Here is a 25,410-nt window from a genome sequence, read left to right as displayed (position 1 = left end):
GACTTCACAATGAAGCTCTGAGGCTAAGTCACTGGATTCCCCTCGAGAAAGCTTCAGATAGACCATTTTCTTGCAAATAACAGTTTACTTTCACAAAAATAGATGACCTAGCTCATGATCATAATTAGCCTTCTGGAATTAAATGACAATTGCAAATGAGTGATATAGTTCTCTCTTTCACTTTCCTAACCGGCGGGTAGCTCCTACTCTTTTTCCTCAGAATGTGCATTTTAATAGTAAAAAGGCCACATTTTGTCAATTATTACATTACACATATGATTATGTAACATCATAAAAAGGGCAAGTATTTTACAGATGAAATATAATGAAATTTCACAGAGGTTCAAGAAGGAACTCCGTAATTCTCATTTCAAAGATGCTGAAAAAAGGCCCAGACATCAGGTTAAACAGCTAAGTGACAGATGTGATTAAGAACCTGTGCTGCTGCCACCTGTGCATTGTCTCATTGCATTGTGCTCTGTCTCACAGGGATGAGGAAAAGTGAAGCTAGACATGTCTTTCCATAGGAGATTGCACTGGTCTTGCAATTACTCCTAAGGCTTCAAGCTTTTTTCTGCCTCATGGCATTTTGCATATGCCACTTTTCCTTCCTAGAATACTCTTCACCATTCTTCCCTAACTCTTACTCATATTTTGACTGAAATGTCACTTACTCAGAGAGGTCATGTCTGACCAGTCCCTTCTCCTACCCTAAAATATCCCTTCCCCCAATTCTCTTCAAAACATTCTGAACTCTTCCTCCATAGCACTCATCACAATTTGCAACTGCATATCTATTAGTGTATGTATTTGTCTATCTTCTCCACTAGGCTCTCAGCCCTATGCAAGCAGAAACCTCACCTGTTTTGTTCTCCACTGTAAACCCAGTGCCTAGCACAGTGCTGCATGCATAATAGGCTCCTAAATAAATATTAACTGAAAGAATAAATGAATGAATGAAGTGTTGTTTATCACATACTACTCTGGTAAAAGATAGCTGAGGTGGAAATGGATGTTACTAACAATACTTAAAAGATTGGTGTTTGGTTTCATCATCCTGTACTCCCCACAACCTCTACCCTCAGCATCAAGAGCATTTGTCCTAAACATCCAGTCTCCTAGTGCCAGACCTAGACACTCTAAATTTGGAGACTGGTTTCTGGAACAGATACATGTACTAGGACTGATTCAATTTGTAGGATTTTAGGCTTAAAAGTTATTACTGAAATAAGGTTTGATTTCATATTATTTTGGAGTAACTCCAGGCATTCACCATTCAATGTGAATAATTCAATATTATTCTGGAGTAACTCCAAGGCATTCACCACTCAGAGGAAAAGACATTTGTTTTGTTTTGCTAAAACTGAACCAAGCTATATGAAAGACACTGCTGTTTTATAGATAATTTTGTGCCTTTTAGGTATCTAAGAATTGATATTGCTTTTGGACAGTTATAATATATTTTTCTATCTGTATTGCTATCCTACAAATTTTACTATGTATTTAATTTTAATTAATCTTTTTAATAATTGTATAGCAAGCATATTCTTTGTAGAAATTTTGGAAAATGCAGAAAAGCATGAAGGGAGAAACAAAAAGTATAAAGAAACAAACAAAAAAAATCACTCAAAATTCCACCACCTAGAGATAACCATAGTTGTTTTTTTTTAAATTAATTAATTAATTATTTTGGCTGCATGGGGTCTTCATTGCTGCACGCTGGCTTTCTCTAGTTGCGGTGAGTGGGGTCTTACTCTTCGTTGCGATGCGTGGGCTTCTCATTGCAGTGGCTTCTCTTGTTGCAGGGCATGGGTTCTAGGCACACGGACTTCAGTAGTTGTGGCACATGGCTCAGTAGTTGTGGCTCGCGTGCTCCATAGCGCAGGCTCAGTGGATGTGGCGCAAGGGCTTAGTTGCTCCGCGGCATGTGGGATCTTCCCGGACCGGAGCTCGAACCCGTGTCCCCTGCATTGGCAAGCGGATTCTTAACCCCACTGCGCCACCAGGGAAGTCCCACCATAGTTGTTTTTAATTGAAGTACAGTTGATTTACAAAGTTGTGTTAGTTTAGAGATAACCGTTGTTAAAACTTCCATATAGTTTTTCTTGGCCCTATTTCTATGTGCATGTGTGCGTAGGCACACATCTATATTGTATATATTATACACAACGCATATATACACATGTTACATATGTATATTTGCGTATATAATATGTATATGTAATATGTATGTATAATATATATTCTATGTGTATATACACATATATATTATATATAAATAATATACACACATATATAATAGTTATCATTTACTGGGTATGCCAGATATCTTGATTACCTGTTTATATAGTTTTTCTCTTATAATCCTTTCAATAGTTCTATAAGAAGATACTATCATTCTCACTTACAGATGAGCAAATTGAGGCTGAGAGTATTCATTGTTGTGCCTGAGGTCATTAGTAAATGGTAGATCTGACACACAAATCTAGATCCAATTCTAAGTCTATCATCTCAACCATTATGACTGCTGGTACATTTCCATGTCTTAAATCAAACTGGAATTACTATAAAGATAATTTTGATTCTGCTTTTTTACTTTTTATTATATGTCTATATAATATTTCACTATCCTCTACTAATGTAATTTTAATGGCTCTATGATATTCCATAGATTATTGAAATAATCAATGAATGAATGAAATATTGTTTCTCACACTTTGGTAAGAATGGATTGCTTAGATGCTCTGATGTTTCAGACTCTTTCTGTCATCTTATTTCTTAATTCTTTTCACATTCTGAATGATGTTCTCTTTTTCTTGTCTCTTACTATATGAACTATGTATTCTTTGCTTTTCAAATCCTGTGTCATGCTTTGGAAGGTATACATCCTGTTTTTTATTCTAAAAATGTTCACCTTTAGATTAAAGAAAAACACCTTATTTTCAATATCACAATGAAATAATATCTCTTCAGTTCTCTTGTGCAAGATGGTGTGTTTAGCACACTATTTCTTTTTTTTTTTTTAAATTGGGGTATAGCTGTTTTATAATGTTGTGTTAGTTTTTCTATCTACTGTACAGCGAAGTGAAGTAGAGTTCCCCGGCTACACAAGCAGGTTCTCATAGTTATCTTTTTTTTTTTTTTTTTTTTTAGTTATCTATTTTATACATATTATGTCAATCCCAATCTCCCAATTCATCCACCTCCCCTTCCCCCCGTGGTATCCATTTGTTTTGTTCTCTACATCTGTGTCTCTGTTTCTGCCTTGCAAACCGGTTCATCTGTACCATTTTTCTAGATTCCACATATATGTGTTAATATACCATATTTGTTTTCTCTCTTTGTGGCTTACTTCATTCTGTATGACAGTCTCTAGGTCCATCCACATCTCTGTAAATGACCCAATTTCGTTTCCTTTTATGGCTGAGTAATATTCCATTGTATATATGTACCACATCTTCTTTATCCATTCATCTGTCGATGGGCATTAGGTTGCTTCCATGACCTGGCTATTGTAAATAGTGCTGCAATGAACATTGGGGTGCATGTGTCTTTTTGAATTATGGTTTCTCTGGGTATATGCCCAGTAGTGGGATTGCTGGGGTCATATGGTAATTCTATTTTTAGTTTTTTAGGAACCTCCATACTGTTCTCCATAGTGCTGTATCAATTTACATTCCACCAACAGTATAAGAGGGTTCCCTTCTCTCCACACCCTCTCCAGCATTTATTGTTTGTAGATTTTTTTGATGATGCCCATTCTAACTGGTGTGAGGTGATACCTCACTGTAGTTTTGATTTGCATTTCTCTAATAATTGTGATGTTGAGCATCTTTTCATGTGCCTCTTGGCCATCTGAATGTCTTCTTTGGAGAAATGTCTATTTAGGTCTTCCACCCATTTCTGATTGGCTTGTTTGTTTTTTTGATGTTGAGCTGCATGAGCTGTTTGAATATTTTGGAGATTAATCCTTTGTCCATTGATTCGTTTGCAAATTATTTGTCCCATTTTGAGGGTTGTCTTCGTCTTGTTTATGGTTTCCTTTGCTGTAGCACACTATTTCTCCTCATTCTTTACCTCCCACTCCCCACATCCTCTCAGCTTGGTTCTTGTTCATGCAATTTGGCCTTTTCTACCTTGATTATCCCTCTTGGAAAGATAAATTTCTTTTTCTACATTATGTATTTTCTCTTATGAGAGTTATTTTAGACAGTTAAGTTCTTTTATGCATAAATTTTTTATGATCTGACTTTCTTCTTCCTCACTCTTTTTTTTTGGCTGTGCCACACGGCATATAAGATCCTAGTTCTCCGACCAGGGAATCGAACCCTCTCCCCCTACAGTGGAAGCATGGAGTCTCAACCACTGGACCGCCAGGGAAGTCCCTTCTTCCTTATTCTTGACTTCTCATTCAGCAGTACATGTTTGAGAAGTTTTTTCTTTCAGGGCAGATAACCTGGGTAGTGTCATTTTTGAGCCCTTTGTATCTCAGTACTTATTTATGAGGCCTTCACAACTTCATGACAACTTTGCTGAGTGTAGAATTCTTAAATTATAAACATTTACTCTCAGAATTCTGCAGGATATACTTTACTGACTTGTGTCATAGAGTGCTGAATTCTGAGGCCAGTTTGAATTTAGTTCCTTTGGAGATAATCTGTTCCCTCCTACTCCCCTGCCTGGATTCTTGAAGGCTTTTTGCTTTATCCCAGAAATATTAAAAAATGTCACCTGGCTAGTCTAGGTGTTGATTTCTTTTCATTCATTTTGCCAGCAGGCTTAAGTATTAGGAAAATTATTTAATTATTGTTTCTATTCCTATTCTGTTTCTGCCTTCTGAGATTCCTAATGTATTCAGTCAATTTATTCAACAACTATTCTATGCTAGGCACTAATTTAGGTACTGGGGATACATCATTAGGGAACATAAATGCTTACATTTTTGTTGATTGGATCTTCTGACTCTGCTCTCTATACCACCCACATTTGTTCTGATTTTTAAAGGAAACCTCATCCTTTGAGCTGCAGCATATTTTCATAGTCCTATGGGTTTTTTCCGTTTGCTCATCTTAACATAGAGAGGTCTATATGTGTCCAGCTTTGGTTAATATTTAAGTAGGAATGGCAGAGGGTTCTGTCAGAGATTGAAGTGGGTCTGAGTGTGTGCCCTGACTAGCTCCCCGTCTGCCTTCATCTAGCCTTCGACCTTGAGTAAGGGGATGCTCATGGAATTCTATTGGGGTGATAATATATTTTACAGAAGCAGAATATTGAACTGACCCTTCCTCCTAACTGAGCCCTTTTACATTTTAACTAGAAGACATCCCTCCAAGTTTCTGGCATATGGAAGGTTTTTTCCTCTATTTTTATTCCTTTGATCTTTTCTATGTGAATTTAGAATGAGGCAATTTAGAAGCCTGTCCTCACAAAGCCATTTTTATTTAAAAATGGCAAAGTAATATTTTTTTCTCTATTTAAGAAGGTTAGAAAAAAATGCTCAAGACTCATAATTATATGTAGTTTTGAAATTTTTCATAAAGGGTCTCAAACCCCTTGGGAAACTACATGGTCTAGAGAGAGTTGCGAGAATGGAGTCTGACTGTGATATGTAATTTCATTGTGGCTTTGAACAAACTATTTGAACTTCAGGTTCTCTAATCTCAGATCTTCTTACGTCATACCATGACAGGGAAAGAACCAGAAAAAAATAAGTGTGGAACCTCTTTGAACTGTTCAAAGATAGAAACTAAGGAAATCTGAGGACTTTTTGTTGTTGTTTGAATGCTATTATAGCTTTGAGCACTTTCAAGCTAGCCTAAAGAGTGTCTGCTTGAGGCATAACAAATGAGGTCTGGTTGTTGGGAAGCCCAGGTATGCAATGCAGTTCTGAAGTGTAGCCAAGAAGCGACACTGCTTTGGACATGTCGTGTGGTGTAAGATGCAAGAGTGTGTTAACTGTGGACCCATTTTCCTGTTAGGTCAAATTACTATGCCCGGCTTATCTGAAATTAGTTTGCTTCTCCTCTTCATGGAAATGAAGGCCTCTGGGTGGGTGAATCATGCCTTAATAAACAACTTTTGTACTTCTGGCCAGCACAGGCAGCAGATGTTGTCTATCTTTGTGAGATGACTTGGAAGTGTGCAAAAAAGAAACATCTGTATGGTTATTTCGGAAGCTTAAAGAAAATATCTTACTGCCTCAGGGCCAAATTTTCCAGGTTCTATCCCTTCCTACTATTAATCTTTCCTGTATTTTATGATTCAATTTCTTTTTGAAATTCCTAAAAGATTCAATATTAAATTTCCCTAATCGTGGGAAAAAATATTGTCTATATTAAGGTCCATGACACTGCAGCTGTTTCAGCACTGTGGAGATAAATAGCTCTCTATATCACTGGTCTCAGACAAGTGACTTTTTTTTCAGTAATGGACATGAAATGGAGAATAAGAATTTTTCCCTTTTGAGCAACGTAGTACTAATGCATCATACTTATAACACATAGACCAAAACAGATTAGGGTACCTTAATTTAGTCAACAACTGATTAATCACCTGCTGTATTTATGGGCAACACACTGCACTAGGGGCTAGATATACGTTAGTGAACAAGACACAGTTCCTGCCCTCATGTAGCCTCAAATCTAGTGGAGAAGACTATTCAAATATATTAATTGGGATAAGGTGCTATGGAGGAAATGTGTAGGATACAATAAATGCAAATAAGAGTAGGAGAGGAGATGATCAATTATATGAAAACAAATTGGACAACCTAGAAGAAATGGACAAGTTTCTAGAAACTTGCAGCCAACCAAGATTTCTTCTGAATCAAGAAGAAATAGATAATTTGAACAGACCAGTCACTAGAAGTGAAATAGAATCTGTAATTTTAAAACTCCCTGCAAACAAAAGTCCAAGACCAGATGGCTTCACTGGGGAATTCTGCCAAACATACAAAGAACTTATACCAGTCCTTATTAAACTCTTCCAAAAGATTGAAGAGGAGAGTACCTTCCCAAAGTCATTCTATGAAGCCACCATCACCCTGATACCAAAATCAGACAAAGAAATTATCAAAAAAGAAAATTACAGGCCAATATCTTTGATGAATATAGATGCAAAAATTCTCAACAAAATATTAGCAAACCACCAAGGTAAAGGGGGTTTTGGGGAGGGATGGACTAGAAGTTAGGAGTTAGTAGATGCAAACTATTACATATAGAATGGAAAAACAACAAGGTCCTACTGTATAGCACAGGAAACTATATTCAATATCCTGGGATAAATCACAATGGAAAAGAATGTATATATATGTATAACTGAGTCAGTTTGCTGTACAGCAGAAATTAACATAACGTAAATCAACTATACTTCAATAAAAAATAAGTTTAAAAAATATTAGCAAACCGAATCCAACAACACATAAAAAAGATCATACACCACGATCAAGTTGGATTCATCCCAGGATCACAAGGATGGTTCAACATACGCAAATCAATCAATGTGATACACCACATCAACAAAAGAAAAGACAAAAACCACATGATCATCTCAACAGATGCAGAAAAAGCATTTGATAAAATTCAACATCCATTCATGATAAAAACTCTTACCAAAGTGGGTATAGAGGGCACATATCTCAACATAATAAAAGCTATGTTGTGACAAACCCGCAGCCAACATAATACTCAACAGCGGAAAGGTGAAAGCTTTCCCACTAACATCTGGAACAGGGATGCCCACTCTCACCTTTTCTATTCAACATAGTATTAGAAGTCCTAGCCACAGCAATCAGACAAGAAAAAGAAATAAAAGGTATCCAAATTGAAAGAGAAGAGGTAAAATTGTCATTATATGCAGATGACATGATACTATATATAGAAAACCCTGAAGACTCCACACAAAAACTCCTAGAACTGGTAAACAAATACATCAAGGTAGGAAGATACAAGATTAACATACAGAAATTGGCTGCATTTCTTTATACTAAGAAGGAAATATCAGAAAAAAAAAAAAATCTCTTTTAAAATCGCATTAAAAAAAAACACACAAAAAAAACTTAGGAATAAACCTGACCAAAGAGGTGAAAGGCTTATATGCTGAGAACTATAAAACATTGATAAAGAAGACTGAAGATGATTCAGAGAAATGGAAAGACATTTTATGCTCTTGGATTGGAAGAATTAATATGTTTAAATGGCCATACTACCCAAAGCAATCTATAAATTTAATGCATCCCTATCAAACTACCCATGACATTTTTTACAGAACTAGAATAAATAATCCTAAAATTTATATGGAACCATAAAAGGCCCACAATTGCCAAAGCAATCCTGAGGAAAAAGAACAAAGCTGGAGGCATAACTCTCCCAGACTTCAGACAATACTACAAAGCTACAGTAATCAAAGCAGTGTGGTATTGGCACAAAACAGACATATGGATCAATGGAACAGAATAGAGAGCCCAGAAATAAACCCACACACCTACAGTCAATTAATCTTCGACAAAGGAGACAAGAATATACAATGGAGAAAAGACAGTCTCTTCAGCAAGTGGTGTTGGGAAAACTGGACAGCTGCATGTAAAACAATGAAATTGGAACACATCCTCACACGACACACAGAGATAAATTCAAAATGGCTTAAAGACTTAAATATAAGACAGGACACCATAAAACTCCTAGAAGAGGGCTTCCCTGGTGGCGCAGTGGTTAAGAATCCGCCTGACAATGCAGGGGACACGGGTTCAAGCCCTGGTCCAGGAAGATCCCACATGTCGCAGAGCAACTAAGCCCGTGTGCCACAACTACTGAGCCTGCGCTCCAGAGCCCACGAGTCACAACTACTGAGCCCACGTGCTACAACTACTGAAGCCTGTGCGCCTAGAGCCTGAGCTCCGCAACAAGAGAAGCCACCGCAATGAGAACCCCCCCACACCTCAACGAAGAGTAGCCCCCGCTCGCTGCAACTAGAGAAAGCCCGCGCGCAGCAATGAAGACCCAATGCAGCCAAAAATAAATAAATAAAAAATAAATAAATTTATTTTAAAAAAACACAAACAAACAAAAAACTCCTAGAAGAGAACATAGGCAAACCATTCTCTGACATTAATTGTACCAATGTTTTCTTAGGTCAGTCTACCAAGGCAATAGAAATAAAAGTTAAAATAAACAAATGGGACCTAATCAAACTTATAAGCTTTTGCACAGCAAAGGAAACCATAAACAAAATGAAAAGACAATCTATGGACTGGAAGAAAATATTTGCAAGTGATGTGACTGACAAGGGCATAACTTCCAAAATATATAAACAGCTCATGCGACTCAATAAAAAAACAAAAACAAACAAACAACCCAATCAAAAAATGGGCAGAAGACTTAAATAGACATTTCTCCAAAGAAGACATACAGATGGGCAATAGTCACATGGAAAGATGCTCAACATCACTAATTATTAGAGAAATGCATATCAAACCTACAATGAGGTACCACTTCGTACCAGTCATAATGGCCATCATTAAGAAGTCTACAAATAAATGCTGGAGAGGGTGTGGAGAAAAGGGAACCCTCCTACACTGCTAAATGGAATGTAAATTGGTGCAGCCACTACGGAAAACAGTATGGAGTTTCCTTAAAAAACTAAAAATAGAGTTGCCATATGATCCTGCAATCCTACTCGTAGGCATATATCTGGAGAAAACTCTAATTCAACAAGATACATGCACCCCAGTGTTCATAGCAGCACTATTTACAATAGCCAAGACACAGAAGCAACCTAAATGTCCATCGACAGATGAATGGATAAAGAAGTGGCATATATATACAATGGAATATTAGTCATAAAAAAGAATGAAATAATGTCATTTGCAGCAACATGGATGGACCTAGAGATTATCATAATAAGTGAAGTGAGTCAGACAAAGACAAATATCCTATGACATCACTTATATGTGGAATCTAAAATATGACACAAATGAACTTATTTACAAAACAGAAACAGACTTACAGACTTAGAAAACAAACTTATGGTTACCAAAGAGGAAAGGGGGGGAAGGGATAAATTAGGACTTCAGGATTAGCAGATACAAACTACTATATATAAAATAAACAACAAGGCCCTATTGTATAGCACAGGGAACTATATTCAATATCTTGTAATAAACCATAATGGAAAAGAATATGAAAAAGAATCACTTTTTCTGTACACCAGAAACTAACATTGTAAATTAACTATACTTCGATCTTTAAAAAAAAGAGTAGAAGTGGAGAGATCTACTTACTACATAGGGCAGGGAGGAAAAGAGTCTTTGAAGTGACACATTAAGTTTTAAAATGAGAAGCACCCTGCTTTGGAAAGAGCCGGGGAGAAGCATTACAGCAGAAGAAACAGAATGTGCTAAGGCTCGACTTGTACAGAGAACTGAAAGATACTGTGAATGGTTGTAACACAGTGGTTGAGAGGGTGACATGAAATGAGTTTGGAGAGGAATGCCATGAAAGTAGAGAGACCAATAGCTTAGACTAGGAGGTAGTGGAGATGTAAAGAAGTCATCACAATTTGCATATATTTGTGGGTACAGCTGATAGGACTTGTGAATGAAATAATTGTGGGGGATGAGAGAAAGAGAGGGGTCCAAGAAGACTCCCAGGTTTCTGGATTAAGCCACTGGTGAATAGTAGTGTCATTGCAGACTGAGAAGATCAGAGAGTAAGAGGTTAGAAGAAAAACCAGTTTTGCTTTTGGGTACGATAAATCTGAAATGCCTGTGATGTATCTAAGATAGAACAAGTAGGCAACTGAGAGTCTGGAGCTCAGAGGAGAGGACTGGGGACATATATTAGAAATAACACTGTAGGGATAATATTTTATTTAATTTATTATTTTATAAATTTATTTATTTACTAATTATTTATTTTTGGCTGTGTTGGGTCTTTGTTGCTGTGTGCCGGCCTTCTCCAGCTGCAGTGAGCAGGGGCCTCTCCCGTTGCGGAGCATGGGCTCTAGGCGTGCAGGCTCAGCAGTTGTGGCACATGGGCTTAGTTGCTCCGCGGCATGTGGGATCTCCCCGGACCAGGGATCGAACCCATGTCCCCTGCAGTGGCAGGCGGATTCTCAACCACTGCGCCACCAGGGAAGTCCTGGGATAATATTTTAGACTTGGAGATGGGTGAGATCTCCTAGGAAGACAGAGTAAAGGGAGAAGAAAGGAGAGCTGAAGACTGAGCATGGAGAACTAGCCAGGTGAATAGTAGTACCACTAAAAGAAATGCTGAAGGAAATTAAGAGGAGCATATGGTTGGGAGAGGAAATTGATGATTTATCTTTGGAACTTGCTAAGTTTAAGGTACAGACTAGACTCGTGTCATTTCTAGTGTGATGCCTGGTAAAATGTATAGGTCCCCCTTCACAATGTTAATGCCATACTTATATTTTATTTTGTGATGAGGTCTTACGATATCTCTGTGAATTTTCAGGATAAAACATTCATGGTCATGTCCGAGTTGGAGTTTGGATCAGGAGAAACAATTCTACTAAGATCCATGACACTGCAGCTGTTTCTGAATTATGGAGATAAATGGTTCTCTATGTCACCAGTCCTAAACAACAAGTGGCTATTTCTTTTTGGGTAATGGACATGAGATGAAGAAAGACAAGTTTGTTCAATGTTGAGCCAATGTGCTTTACTGGTAGCACACAAGCTGAGAATGCAATGAAAATACACGTATTTTGAACATGTGCCAGGCCCTGTGCTAGGTTCTGGGGATAACTCAGAGAACAAGATAGACAAGACTTGCACCTTACAAACAAGAAAAGGAGATGGGAAAAAATTAACCCACAAATAAAATAACTGCAAAGTGTGGCAAGTGCTATGAAAGAAACAAACAGATACAGGAAATAAGTGGGAGGGGTGGTATGGCATTTTGGGTCTAGAAAGGGTCTTTAGGGAAATTTTCCTTGGGTAAGTGACATTTATTTAAGTTGATTCCTGAAGGATGAGGGGTCAGTCATACCAGGATTAGGGGATGTGGCTGGCTATTGATGAAACACCAAATTGTTTTTTGCAGAATCTGACTGTGAAAAGTTAAGCCAGGCTGAATAGCTCATATTGGAATATTCAGTATGGGCACACTGAGAGCGGGGGAAGGTGTTGGAAGTGGTCTGCCCCCATGGGGAGTATTTTATCATTGCCTTTGTTTAAAATTGCCTGCATAGGGTGATAATAAAAAGTGGACTGACATTTAGCCAATTTTACTATTATTTAAAAATTCTTTGCAGACAACGGCCCTGTCGTGGGCTGAATGATGGCCCTCAAAAAGGTATGTCCATATCCCAATCACTGGAACCTGTGACTATTACCTTATACAGTAAAAGAGTAAATATTAACTTATGTGAAAAGATGTAACTAAGGATTTTGAGAGTGTGTATCAGATTATCTTTCTGTAAGCTGTAAGTAGATATTAGACTGAGACGTTAAGTTACCCAGTTCTTGAGGTAAATAGGTATATGCTTTAATAGAGCTATCACGGTAGAATTTGATGCTGTGTTGGGAGAAATGTTTCTTACATCCAAGTTTGCTTACAGCCAAGTAACTTAACACAAGTTAAGTTAACCTGACTAGCCACGTAGGTGTTTTATATTGCCATTCCTATTGCATAAGGAGGCCTTGTGGTAGTTCAGGTGGGCCCTCTCAAGGCAGGAGTACAATCCTGGGCCTGGTCACAAGCTTAGGTTCATATACTTATCAGCATTAGGAAGACTGAATCACACTAGCCAAACTCACAAGGCTGGCAAGTGACAAAATTCAAGTGTTTAAAAATACTTACTAATTTAATAAATGATGAGGAACTTATGTGTGTTGATTAGTGTACTCTCCTTATAAACAAGTCATATATAATGTGAGATTATATTCAGAATGTAGCTAGGTGATGACATATGAGCAAGTAGAAGTTTAATAAATGGTTTTATACCTGCAGTAGGCAGGCTCTAAGATAACCTTCAATGATCCCTTTAATGAAAGTATAGTATTCATACACTCCTGTGATCTCCTCCCCTTGTGTGTAGGTGTGTATTCACTTTTAACAAATAGAATGTAGCAGAAACGATGGGATTTCACTTCTGAGATCAGGTTACAAAAAGATGTGGCTTCATCTTGAGAGCTCCCTCTTGTTCTATTGCTCACTCTGAGGAAAGACAATTGCTATGTTGTGGGCTGCCCTATAGAGAGGCCTCTGGCTAATGACCAATGAGGAACTGAGGTCTTCACTCCAACATCTCACCAGCAACTGAGTCCCACCATCAACCACATGAGTGATCTTGGAAGCGGATGCTCGCCAGAGGCACCCAGGTATGCAGCACCTGGATCCCTAACCCTCAGAGGCTGTGAGATAGTAAATGTTTGTTGTTTTAAGCAGTAAGGTTTGGGGTAAATTGTTACACAGCAATAATAACTAACACAGCAGCAATCATATAACTTTTGAAATACTAATTTTAAAACACTAAAAGACAATAAGGAGGGAAATAAAATTGAATAAAAACTACAACAGTAGTTTCCATGGTTATACTATTTATTTTAATAGCTTCTTAGGCATTCTAATCACACTGACTAGATTCCCTAGTAGTGGTTAATTTCATCCAGTTTATGTTGAGTCTTACTAGTTTTATTCCCAGGGAGTGACATTTTATCTAACATCTAGATGCATCTAACTATGGACTCCAACAAACTGAGTATTATACACACTGACAACTAAATATTTATTGATTCATTCATACATAAATTCATTTTGTCTACTGGAGACTCAGAAAGGAATCCAAAATGGCATACTGATTCTGTTGGTCATTTTTTTTTTTTTTGGACTAATGTTCACAGGAGAGTTAGATGTTGAATTCATTCATTTTTTTAAAATACTTTTTTTAAACAAAAGGAATAAATGTTAAATGTACAACAACGAAAAAATAGAGAAGCAAAAAAGAAGAAAGTGAAAGTCAACTTTGAACCTGCAACTGAGAGAGGACTGCTACTGAATGCACTATTGATTTTAGTTGACAGCAGTTGCCTATTCTATTTTTTTTAAACATCACAAATAAGACTTTTTATTGTCACCATTAAATGTCTGAATTTTAAACAGATTCTTGGACTGGTGACTCATATCCATAAGCTCATTCAACTTTAGCATTCAACTCATCCCCAGCAGCTTTTCCAAAACTACTACCTTCACAATGAAGCTCCATTAGTTTACCCAATTCAAATTTTTGCTTCTTAGGATTTTTACTCTTCTAACAAAGACATCAGAGAGAGGATAAAAAGATTGGCAAAGCCTTTTCTATGTCTTTCCCAGTGCTGTCTGGAATCAATTTATTGACCATTTTTTTCAAGTTATTTGTCTGCACCTCTTGGGTCATGATTCCTATCATCTTCTTCTGGATTTCTGACTATTGTGTTTTTTAGTAAAATCAACACAGAATTAGACGAAGCAAATAACCATTGGTAGTCTTGACATCAGCATGAGATTGGATCATGGCCTGCCATTTTTTGACCATTCTGGAGCACAGTTTATCACAGGTGCGATCCATGCCATGGAAGTTGGTCAGGCAGTTTTTGCCCTGAACATCCTCAGTAATTAGCTTGGATTTTCTAAATGCAACTTCATTATTCTGCAGATCAGCAAGGCTCACTTTAAAAACACAACCTTGAGGCCATCAGATGCAATTTTGATTCCTTGAGTTTTCCTGACTAGTGTTTTTCCAATGTTCCATATACTGAACATAGCTGGTACTTTCACATCATACCAATCTTTCATAGAGAATGGATTAACCGCTTTCTTCTTGGCAACCTTTTTGCCACTTTTCGTAAGCACTTGTTCTTGCCCACTGCCATGGTGCTGCTCAGAGGGCCAAAAGGGCTATTTGCTTATTTTTTTAAAAATTGGGAAAATATTCAATTCTTGGTTAACTTGCTAATTGATTTTTCTGAAACTCAGTTTCCTTAATGAAATATCATATCTGAAATTTTAACTTTATATATTAATATTTAATAATTTAGTATCACTAATATTTAATATCTAGTACCACTTACTAACGTTATAAACACTATACCCAACAACTTTATTTACATTATCTAATTTGACTTTCACTATACCTTGTGAGTTAGGCACTAATATTACTTCTACTTTTCAGATAAGTAAACTAAGGCTTAGAGAGGTTAAATAATTTGCTCACACAGGGTCACAAAGCTAAGCAGTTTCAGAATAGAGATTCCATCCAGTTCTGTCTGACTACAAAATTTATACTCATACCACTCTGCTATAGTTTCTCCCTCAAACTTGTTCCCATAATACTTTTCATAAAAGAAAAATGTCATTTAAAAAACTTTCATATTTAGAAAAGACGTCATATTCGTTATTAAAAGACTAACCTAATTTACCCATACCTCCGTTCAATTCCTTTGAAAGTTTTTTGAAGATAGTGTCTCAAGACAAAAATATTAAGATCTAAAGGAAATATACATGAATAAAATTCTTTCCCTGCCAAAATAAAACAGTGGATGTTACCAGTGATTTGCCTCGTTTGAAACTGGAACTATCATCAGAGAGCCAATTTCCATTTATATAAAACTACATAATTCTGTTTCTGATTATAATTTCTGTAAAGTTATAGTCAACTGTTACAGTTGAAAAGCTAGATTTTTATCAGCTACACTTTTGCTGCTGTAGAGTCTATTATAATGAAATAAAGGAGTAATATGGAAAGAAAGAGCAGTGATAGTGATTAAGGAATGTCAGAGTAGGAAGAAATTTGGAGGCTACTTTGCCCATTCTCCATATTTTAGAGAGGAGAAAACTGAGGTCCAGAGAATTAAATATCTCTGTATCTCTTAAGCTGTCATAGTAGACAAAGTGTAAGAGTACAGGTGTGTGAAAAGTGACTTTCATCTGATAATTAAGACAGTGTTGCAAATGTATCCACCCAAGTTCTAAAACTCTATCAATAAGAGAAACAGATTTTTTAAAAACCCCAAATAACAAAAAGCATAAGACCTGGTACATAAAAAGTACCTAATAAATATTTGCGAATGAACAAATGAATAAAAAGATTTTATTGCTTTTATTTTCAAGTTCCCTCACAATCCCTGAATTCATATTTAATATGCAATCATAATGTATACATATAGTTTATTATTTTGCTTTTTGCCCTTGAGTTATAGCATAACATTTTTCCGTGTTATAAAATGACCAGAACCTTTTAAAGTACCTATTGAAGTTACAACACTTCTGAGTCAGATTCCCAAATAACTGTTAAAAATGACTATTAACAGGGGTGAATCCAGGTTTTGCAGGGAGGCCCTCATTAAGGAAAAAGTACAAAAATATGTTACTTTAAAAAAATTTTTACAAAACAATGAAAAAATATCTATCTCTTTCAAGAGACCATTTCTAGGGCCTCCAGGGCTTGGAGGGGCCTGTGCATTGAGTGGCCCTGAATCTTCCTTAGCTTCATAGTACGTATGCCTCTGTTGGTAACCAGATACCACCTTCATGGTGGTTATGATACAGCTTGAATGTTTTTTCGAGGTTTACTAAAATTTTAGAAATGTACATCATACTTTGACAGTGTTAGAAATTCTTTCTATCCAGCTGACCTGGAATCTACTTCAGGCCCCACCATAAACTTGGTGGCTTTTAAATTATAAGCAAGTTTCTTAACTTCTTCAGGTCTCAAATTCCTCATCTGTAGAATGGGCTTAATATCTATCTCAAAGAATTGCAAATGAAAACAAAGATAAAATAGTTAGTACAGGGCTTCCCTGGTGGTGCAGTGCTTAAGAATCTGCCTGCCAATGCAGGGGACACGGGTTCGAGCCCTGGTCTGGGAAGATCCCACATGCCGCGGAGCAATTAAGCCCGTGAGCCACAACTACTGAGCCTGCACGTCTGGAGCCTGTGCTCCACAACAAGAGAGGCCACGACAGTGAGAGGCCCGCGCACCGCGATGAAGAGTGGCCCCCGCTCACCGCAACTGGAGAAAGCCCTCGCACAGAAACGAAGACCCAACACAGCCAAAAATAAATATAAATAAATAAATAAATTTATAAAAAAAAAAATAGTTGGTACAGTTCCTGACACATCATAAATGCTCCATAAAGATTAGGTATTAGGATTACAGTGATAGTTAAAACATTAGCCTACCTTATATGGGAACCTCCTGTCTCTCCATTACAACTTCGTACATTGACTGTAGGTAAAATATGGTGTAAAATGAGTTTTAAGGATTGCGCAGATGCAATTTTTTATTATTTTAATTTTTAAAAATAATGTTATTATGAAAAGTAGTAACTACATAACAGAACATTTGGAAAATAGAGAAAAGAAAAAAAATAGCACCCATAATTTCTCCAGACTTATGCTATATTTTCTTGTTGTGTTTTTTTCCTTAATGCAGGCTTCATTTAAAATATAAAAACGCTTGAAATACGTAGACCCAATTATTCTCTTTTTTTAAAATTTAATTATTTATTTGGCTGCGCTGGGTCTTAGCTGCGGCACGTGGGATCTTTAGTTGTGGCACGCAAACTCTTAGTTGTGGCATGTGGAATCTAGTTCCCTGACCAGGGATCGACCCCAGGGCCCCTGCATTGAGAGCACAGAGTCTTAGCCACTGGACCACCAGGGAAGTCCCCCAGTTATTCTCTTTTCAAGGGGGGTTGGTATTATGGCATTATTATTTTCAAATACATGGCAAATCTCAAAATATGTTTTACATAAAACTATTTGAGAAAAATCAGGAGGAAGAAAAGGTACACATTCTACTGTTGTCTTTCCATAGCTATTCCCACAAGCCGCGCGGCGCGGCCGAAATAAATATATAAGTAAATAAAGACTCATGTTTTTATAAGGTTATGATCTTACTGTACATAGAATTTGATAGTCTGCATTTTTTTCCTACATTATATCACAAGTCTTTCTCCATACTACTACATACTACTACAGCGACATTCATAGTAACTAGAGCATCTGAGAGCAAGGCTTAGTTTCCTAAACTTCATATGACTGTGTGCGAAGTAACTAAGGCAGGCCAAGGTGTGAAAAGTCAGAAACTCAGAGTGAGTGCTTTTGGTTTGCCTGCAACTATAATGTGGAAAATGTAGAAAGAGAAGTTATGACTCAGGGATTCCTGATTTTCAACCAAACGTCCAAGTCAGCAAAAGAATATAAAGCCCTATCAACATAATCCTAAATTCCATAAACACTTTTATTTCTTTAATAGATGGGAAAGTGGTGCAATACTATTCAACAGCAAGGACTTATTTGTCACAACATGTTATTATTAGGGTTTTAGCTCTCAAAATGGGGTAAATTTACTCCCCCACCACCCAAAGGGGTCTTTCTTTAAAATTCCGCAAGGCAACGCAAATCCTCACTATAAAGAACAAGTCAAGTCTGGACATGGTTGTCTGAATTCAGTGACATTTGCTCTTGGAAAAAGACTTTTATCTTTTAATTACGCTTTTGTGCTGATATTCATTGATTTCAAAGTACAAACTTTTTCTTTTAAGCTTCTTGTTCCTTTAACATTGTCCTGCTGTAGGAATTCAAGCCACATTTAAAAATTGTAAAATACACACTGAGGAAGTAATCCACATGTCCATTGCTGAATGAATGGAAAAACAAAATGTGGCATATGCATACAATGGAATATTATTCAGCCTTAAAAAGGAAGGAAATTCTGATATTGATACATACCACAGCATGGATGAACCTTGAAGATATTACGCTAAGTGAAATAAGCCACACACAAAAGGACAAATATTGTATGATTCCACTTATATATATGAGGTATCATAGAGATAGAAAATAAAATAACGGTTACCAGGGCATGGGGGGAGGAAGGAACAGGGAGCTATTGTTTAATGGGTGCAGAGTTTCAGTTTCTGATGATGAAAGTTCTGGAGATGGACAGTGGTGATGGTTGCATAACAGTGTGAGTGTGCTTACTGACACTGGACTGCATACTTAAAAAGGAGTAAAATAGTAAATCTTATGTATTTTATGGTAAAATTTCAAAAATCCAGTGTATAACATACATTGAGAAAAATGTATTATACATACATACATATTCAGTTTAAGAAATAATTATACAGCAAACATATGTGTAATCACCAACTAGGTCAAGAAATAAAATATTATCAGAGTGCACCCCTGTGCCCCCGTCACAACCGTTTTCTTCCTTCCTGAGTAACCACTGTCCTGACTAAACATTTAAAAATCAGGCTGTGATGTGATAGTGCAGGATAAGTTAAATCAATGTTACAAAATGCAACAGAGTATTTCTTTAAATTCCAATATTTTCCATATATGCAAAAAATTTTTTTAAACTTAACTTTTAAAGTGCTCTTTCACCCTCTTTCTCTCTTGAAACTCTTCACATTCTAAAACCCTTCTTAGTTCCACAGTTGACCTCACCTGCAGAGTTAAAACAAAACAAAACAAAAAAACCTACTTCAGTGTAGATTTTAGATTTTCATTCCTCCCACTCTCCCTTGCCTCCAACTACAAAGAAACAATGATTTAAACCCTTTGTGCCCTTTTAGAAAATTACACAGATACCCCATTGTGGAATCCTATAATCCCTTCGTGGAAAGGAAGAGATTAGCATATGAATACAAAGCAAAATGAATCCAGAATACAAAATGATCTACTGGATTGCGAAGCTCTTGTATTTTTAAAAATATTTATTTCCTCTTTTTGTATTGCCCCTTTAGTGGTCTCAGGGTTAAGGGAATTGAGCTTCCCCTCTGGTTACCCGGAAAAGGATTTAGAAAAAAAAAAAAAAAAGCCAATAGATTCTAGGAGATGCAAAACCAACAGATGGCTCCCAGAGCCAGTGGAACCGCCAGTGGAATCTGCTGCCCTCAACATGAGCTAGCTTGCGGGCGAGAAGTGTAGAAAGTGCTGTTCGCAGACTGCGCGGTGAAGGAGAGAAAGCGACAGAAGAGAGAGCCATAGTGCTGACGTTGAAGGCCCGGCCCTGTGAGGTTGCATAGGGTAAGTGGCGTTGGCCAGCAGGCAGTGGCTAAGGGGAAGGAAAGAGGATTTGGGCTAGGGGCGGGGCCAGAGGCGCAGCGTGGCTCCTGATTGCTGGGGTGCGGCTGCCAATCTCGCAGAATCGCTCGGTTAACCAGTGCGCTTGCGAGACGCGCTCAGATATACTGAGTGAGCCCTGAGAAGCAGTCTCAGATCCTGACGGTGCAGCAGCCCGCAGCCTCAGCCAGAGAGTCTCAGCCGCTTTCAATGGAGGAGAAGCCCAGCCAGCCACCGTCTCAGCACCATCACAACCACCACCATCCGCACCATCACCCCCAGCAGCAACAGCAGCAGCAGTCGCACCACCACCACCATTATTATTTCTACAACCACAGCCACAACCACCATCACCACCACCATCACCAGCAGCCTCACCAATACCTGCAGCATGGAGCCGAGGGCAGCCCCAAGGCCCAGCCAAAGCCGTTGAAACATGAGCAGAAACACGCCCTCCAGCAGCACCAGGAAACGCCGAAGAAGAAAACAGGTCCGGGAGGGAGGACGAGTGGGGGAAGGGGGATGGAGGTGGGGGGTAGGGGAGATGGGGGTGGGGCTGGATCGGGGAAGCGCGGACGGGGTCAGGGTGTGTGTGCGTGTGTGTCTCTGTCCTGCGGGTTTGGGGAAGCCCCCTTTCATTCTCCGAAAGCTCGGGCTGGGCCCCGGGGTTTGCAGTGCCCTCTTCTCCTCAGCATGGGAGAGGCCCAACCAGGCCAGTGTGACCTTCCCGGCCCGGACTGGAGGGAGACCCGGAGGGTCGGCCTTGGAAGTCTAGCCTTATATTCCTTTCTCGTTTACCTTCTTGCGGCCCCGGAGGGACCCTAATTTGGGGACCCTGAGTTGGGGGTGAACCTCGCCCCCCCAGGAAAGTCCTTCGGGTGTAACTCAGGAAGGCCTAGCGAATTCCGACTCGGGTGGCGTCGCGAGACCCTTTTGCATACGGCGATGAGAGGGTAGGGGGGCAGAGTTGAGGAAGTGTCCTTCCTCACCCGCCACCCCAAGCCCACCTGTGGCCTTGGGGTTCCCCGTCTGGAGGGGCGGTTGGGACCCCTCGTCTCTCGGGTCATTTCCACCCCTAGACGCCCCTTCCGGGCACCGCACCTCGCAGTCTGTCCCCGCGGCTCCTCCCGAGGCCGGCGCCCTGGGCCCGCTCCCCCCAGAGCCGGCGCGGCTGGAATGTTCTCTCCTCCTCGCGGGGCCGCTTCCTGTCCGCCATGTTGGAAGCCGATTCCTGTCACCGACTCCGGCCCACTGAAGAGCGGAGGGGGAAGAGTATCGAGGGGCGCACGGCGCTGCCGAGCCGGGTGGCTGGGGATCCCCCCCGGCGTCACCTCGTTTCCCGCACTGCGGGGGCGCCGCCGCCCCCGGCCCGCGGCCGCCCCTCCCCCCGTCGCCGGCCGGGTTGTGTAACCCGGTGGCGGCCGCGCGGCCCCGGGCGGGTCCCTGGGGTGAGGGGCGGGGGCGGTTGGGGTGGGGGAGGGAAGCGGCCACGAGGGGAGCGGCCTGCGCCGGGCCCCGCGTGCTGGCGGCCGCGTTTCCCGCTCCCGGGTGCGGCGGGAGGCGCGGGCGGTCGGGGTGGGGAGCCGGCCTCGAAGCGGAGCCGAGGGAGAAGGAGGCCGCGGGCGGCGGCCGCGAGCGCTCCTGGGGCAGGAGGGCTTGTGGGGGGGGGGCGGGAGGGATACATTTTGGGTAGAGGCGGTGCCTGAAGACCGGGTGGGGTACCCAGCGGGAACCAGGCTCCCCGGTCACGAGTTTTTCTGCCACAGGAACCTCGTCTCCTGCCAGGTTCGCTCACGACTCCGCCTCTCAGGCTTTCACTTGGGCCCTTTCCTTCTAGCAGCTCATTTTTACAAAAAAAAAAAAGCTTGTTCTATCTCTTTCCAACCACCCCAACATTTATTTTCTAGGCTTGGGCAGTGGTTTTGAGGAGAGAGATTAGAAAAATGTTTGATTGAATGGTGGAGAGGGCGACGTTTTTTTGACCCCTTTTTCTTGCCCTTAAGGGTGAACCGAGGTGGCTCATCCATGAGGTTGGTGCACTACCATCTTGCCTAGGACGAGACTTTTTTTCCATGTTAAAAAGGAAAGGTGTTTTCCGATTTTAAAACCGATATGGATCCCCAAACTCTTCTTTTTAACAAATGTTAAATTGAGAGCAAAAATCATTTTAGAAAACATTTGAAAAGAAGTGAAGTTAAAAGTTTATAACCACGCAGATTAAAAAAAATAATGGTTCTTTATAAATTGAAACGGTAGGAGAATGAATGTTAAATCCTGCGTGTCACATTTGATATAAGCAGTTACTGAGAGCTGGAGAAAAACTGCTTTTCAATTGCAGATTTAATAGTACTTGAAGACTGAAATTGGAATGTCAGATGTTCCATTTTGGGGGGTGGTAGGGACTGATGGTGTGCAGTAGAAATGAACGTTAAATTTGTTGAGTGTTTAATCCTAAGGATTTGGAACAGTTTAAAAACTGTTAGAAACTATGTAACACTAGATCTTTTTAACGTTAGGTTTTTTTCAACTTCAGGTGAAAAAATCTTACTATGGTTACTTGGACTATAAGGCAGTATTACAGTTCAGAGTGGAAAATTCGGTTTTGTCTGTCAGGTATTAATATACTCCTGCAGGACTCCTCTCTACTTATGGGGGCAGCCCCTGAACCATTAAAGGTGGCATCCTTCAAATTATAATATTTTGTCTTATCCTGAAAGGGAATAAATAGGGGAAACTGAGTTAAGCAGTTCTGAGAGAATGTAAACAGTTTGGGGTGAGCAGCTTTTCTTGTGTGGCCCGGTCACGCCACTGTTGCTTCAGCATGCATAGTGCTAATTTATTAAGAAAACTTGTGAGGATTTTTGCAATGTGTCTGTAACGTGTCGAGGTGGGCTTTTATGGCCCATTACCCATAAACCTGTAAAGAGTAACAGTTTTTCTTTATCCAGAAGAGGGCGCAAGAGAGGGACAAATGCAAATTCATTCGGTAATTTCAGATACTAATCCAAAAGCTAGATTTATCAGGACTCCAGTTCTGCTGAGTCCTTTAGAAGTAGGGTTAGATGCTTTAGCATGGCAACCCTAAATAATAAAAGCACTTGGAGACTTTTGATTTCTCTCAGTAATTCTATAGTGTTTACGTTTTCTTTCAATACCTAAATTTTTAAAAGAAAATGTCTCTCCGGCAGACTTTTTGCAACCAACAAAGTTGCCATGGGAAAATTTTTATATGGTTAAATGAGAAATATTTTTTGTCGTTAAAACTTGGGGGGCGGAAGTATAGTGGCTTCTGGGTGGTTTTTAAATTGGTGATTTCTGATATCAGAGCCACTAAATAGGAAAAATTATTCTAGTTAATTTTAAAGTCTTCGCTTTGGTCCAACTTAGTTTGGACTTTGGATTATTTATTTATTTTTGTGTTTAAGACTGCTTATGTTTGAGATCTGAAAGGTTATGACTAATTGGCCCAAGGGTACAAGCCTTTGTTTTAGCCTGTTAGTATGTTAAATGGTATATATAGTTCTCATTGGTCTAGAGTTGTGCACCGGTAAACTTGTATCTGTTAAAAATGTTGAGAGTCTCTGTCGAAATTTCTGCTTTTCTGGAGAAAAATAAGAACCTTTTAGAAAACATCCTAAGCAGTGATCTCTGCTGTTTCATAGAATTTTTCCACCAAAAGTTTGATTTGATTGGCTATCATAGCTTTTTTAGCCAACCAAAAAATAAAATGTACCTCTACAGAAGTTAAGAACTTTTACAAAATATATTCTCTCATGGAAGAAGTTCTGTGCCACTGTATCTCAAGAATGATTATGCCTTAAGTATGTTTTCTTAAGTTATTTCCTGAAAGTTAATATAATTTGCTCATTTCTCTGATGTGGAGTGACTTAAAATTATAGTAAACCGTGTTGTTAATCTTCTCAGTGTGTTCTGTTCCACATCAAGTTCTTTTAAAACAGTGGTTCTCAGGCCTTAGAAAAAATTTTAGTGTCCCTTATACTCTTAAAGTATACAAAGAGCTTTTGATGTGGATTATGCCTATTGATATTTACCATATTGGAAATTAAAACAAAATTCAAAACAAGAATATACAAGCTCATGTGCCTTTTAGCCTTGACAGGCTAAAGGCCCAAGAGAATGAATGAGAGTGACAAATTATTTATTATTTATTCCTGTTGGAATACTAAATACTATTGGATTTCCCCCCCACCCCCTGAAAAGCTGCCTTAAATGAGTGTGAGTGTGTGTGTGTACCCATCCTTCTCTTTTATCATGTATCTGTTTCTAATGACTTGACCTCAAGATGCTTTAGGGAACATTTCACAGTAAGGTAGATAACTAGTACCGCTATTTTACTAGTAAGGAAGTGAGAAAAGTTGTTGACCGGCTGAATCACCTATAGTAATAAACTGATTATGGTGACTGAAGTTCTTAAATTAAACTTGAATACCATAACACTTTTTAAATTAGATACCTTTCATTGTAGTTTTGTTAGTATCTTCTTACTGAATCGTTTGGTTAGGCAGTATGACATAGTGATAGGAAACCATGTTCCAGACAGACTGGAGTTCAGCTTTCCAGTTCTTCCACTTTGTGACTTGGGCAAGTCACTTAATTTCTCTGAGAGTCTGTTTACCCAAATATAAAATGAAGAAAATATATCTTATAAGAGTTAGTACATAGGTGTTTGGGTTTCATACAATAGCAGTATGATTTAATGTCTGGGAAGTGTCAATGAATTTAAGACCACTTTTGAAAAAGTTCACAAGTGTTAGATTTTTGTTTGACAATGCAATAGGAACTGCTTGTGGTGACCACCAGCCATTTATGGTTTCATGGAAGTGGAATCTTTAATTTTGTTGTAATACTTAGATTTACTGTGTCAGTATAACTTGATTTTGCCCAGAAGGTAGCTCTGTTCTTAACTGTAAAAAAATTTTATTTACTAATTTGTTTATATTTAAATTATTTATTTATTTATTTAGGCTGCGCTGGGTCTTCATTGCAGCGCGCAGGGTTTAGTTATGGTATGTGGGATCTTAGGTCCCCCACCAGGGGTTGAACCTGGGCCCCTTGCATTGGGAGCATGGAGTCTTAACCCCTGGGCCACCAGGGAAGTCCCTATAAAGGAAATTTTATAACAGCCTTGTGAGAATGATGGGAAGGTTGATCCTGTTAGGTGAGAGATATTATGCTTAAGAAGTCATCTTCTTTCTGACCTTGGACTCTGGTTTGATACCAGGTCAGTTCTGTCCCTTGCTTAGTAAACTTCCTAATCTGTGAAATGGGACTAACAAGTGTTTTCTCATAGAGTTATGAAATAATAACATAAAGCTGA

The 25,410-nt window shown here is 39.1% G+C and overlaps 1 protein-coding gene and 1 pseudogene across 1 annotated transcript in view; one reads left to right on the top strand and one right to left on the bottom strand.

Annotated features, from left to right (window-relative positions):
• Positions 1-14,115: 14,115 nt before the first annotated feature.
• Positions 14,116-14,872, bottom strand: LOC118887059 (annotated as a pseudogene).
• Positions 14,873-20,214: 5,342 nt separating this feature from the next.
• NUFIP2 (nuclear FMR1 interacting protein 2) overlaps positions 20,215-25,410 on the top strand; it is a 29,113-nt gene continuing 23,917 nt past the window's right edge. The window contains exon 1 of the mRNA XM_036835512.1: positions 20,215-20,562. Coding sequence (XP_036691407.1) covers positions 20,283-20,562 — 280 coding nt within the window. The 5' untranslated portion in view covers positions 20,215-20,282. The remainder of the gene's footprint in view (positions 20,563-25,410) is intronic.

Source organism: Balaenoptera musculus, chromosome 20 (genome assembly GCF_009873245.2).
Source record: "Balaenoptera musculus isolate JJ_BM4_2016_0621 chromosome 20, mBalMus1.pri.v3, whole genome shotgun sequence".
In the NCBI taxonomy this organism is placed as follows: Eukaryota; Metazoa; Chordata; class Mammalia; order Artiodactyla; family Balaenopteridae; genus Balaenoptera; species Balaenoptera musculus.
This window is presented reverse-complemented; position numbering and strand designations above follow the sequence as displayed.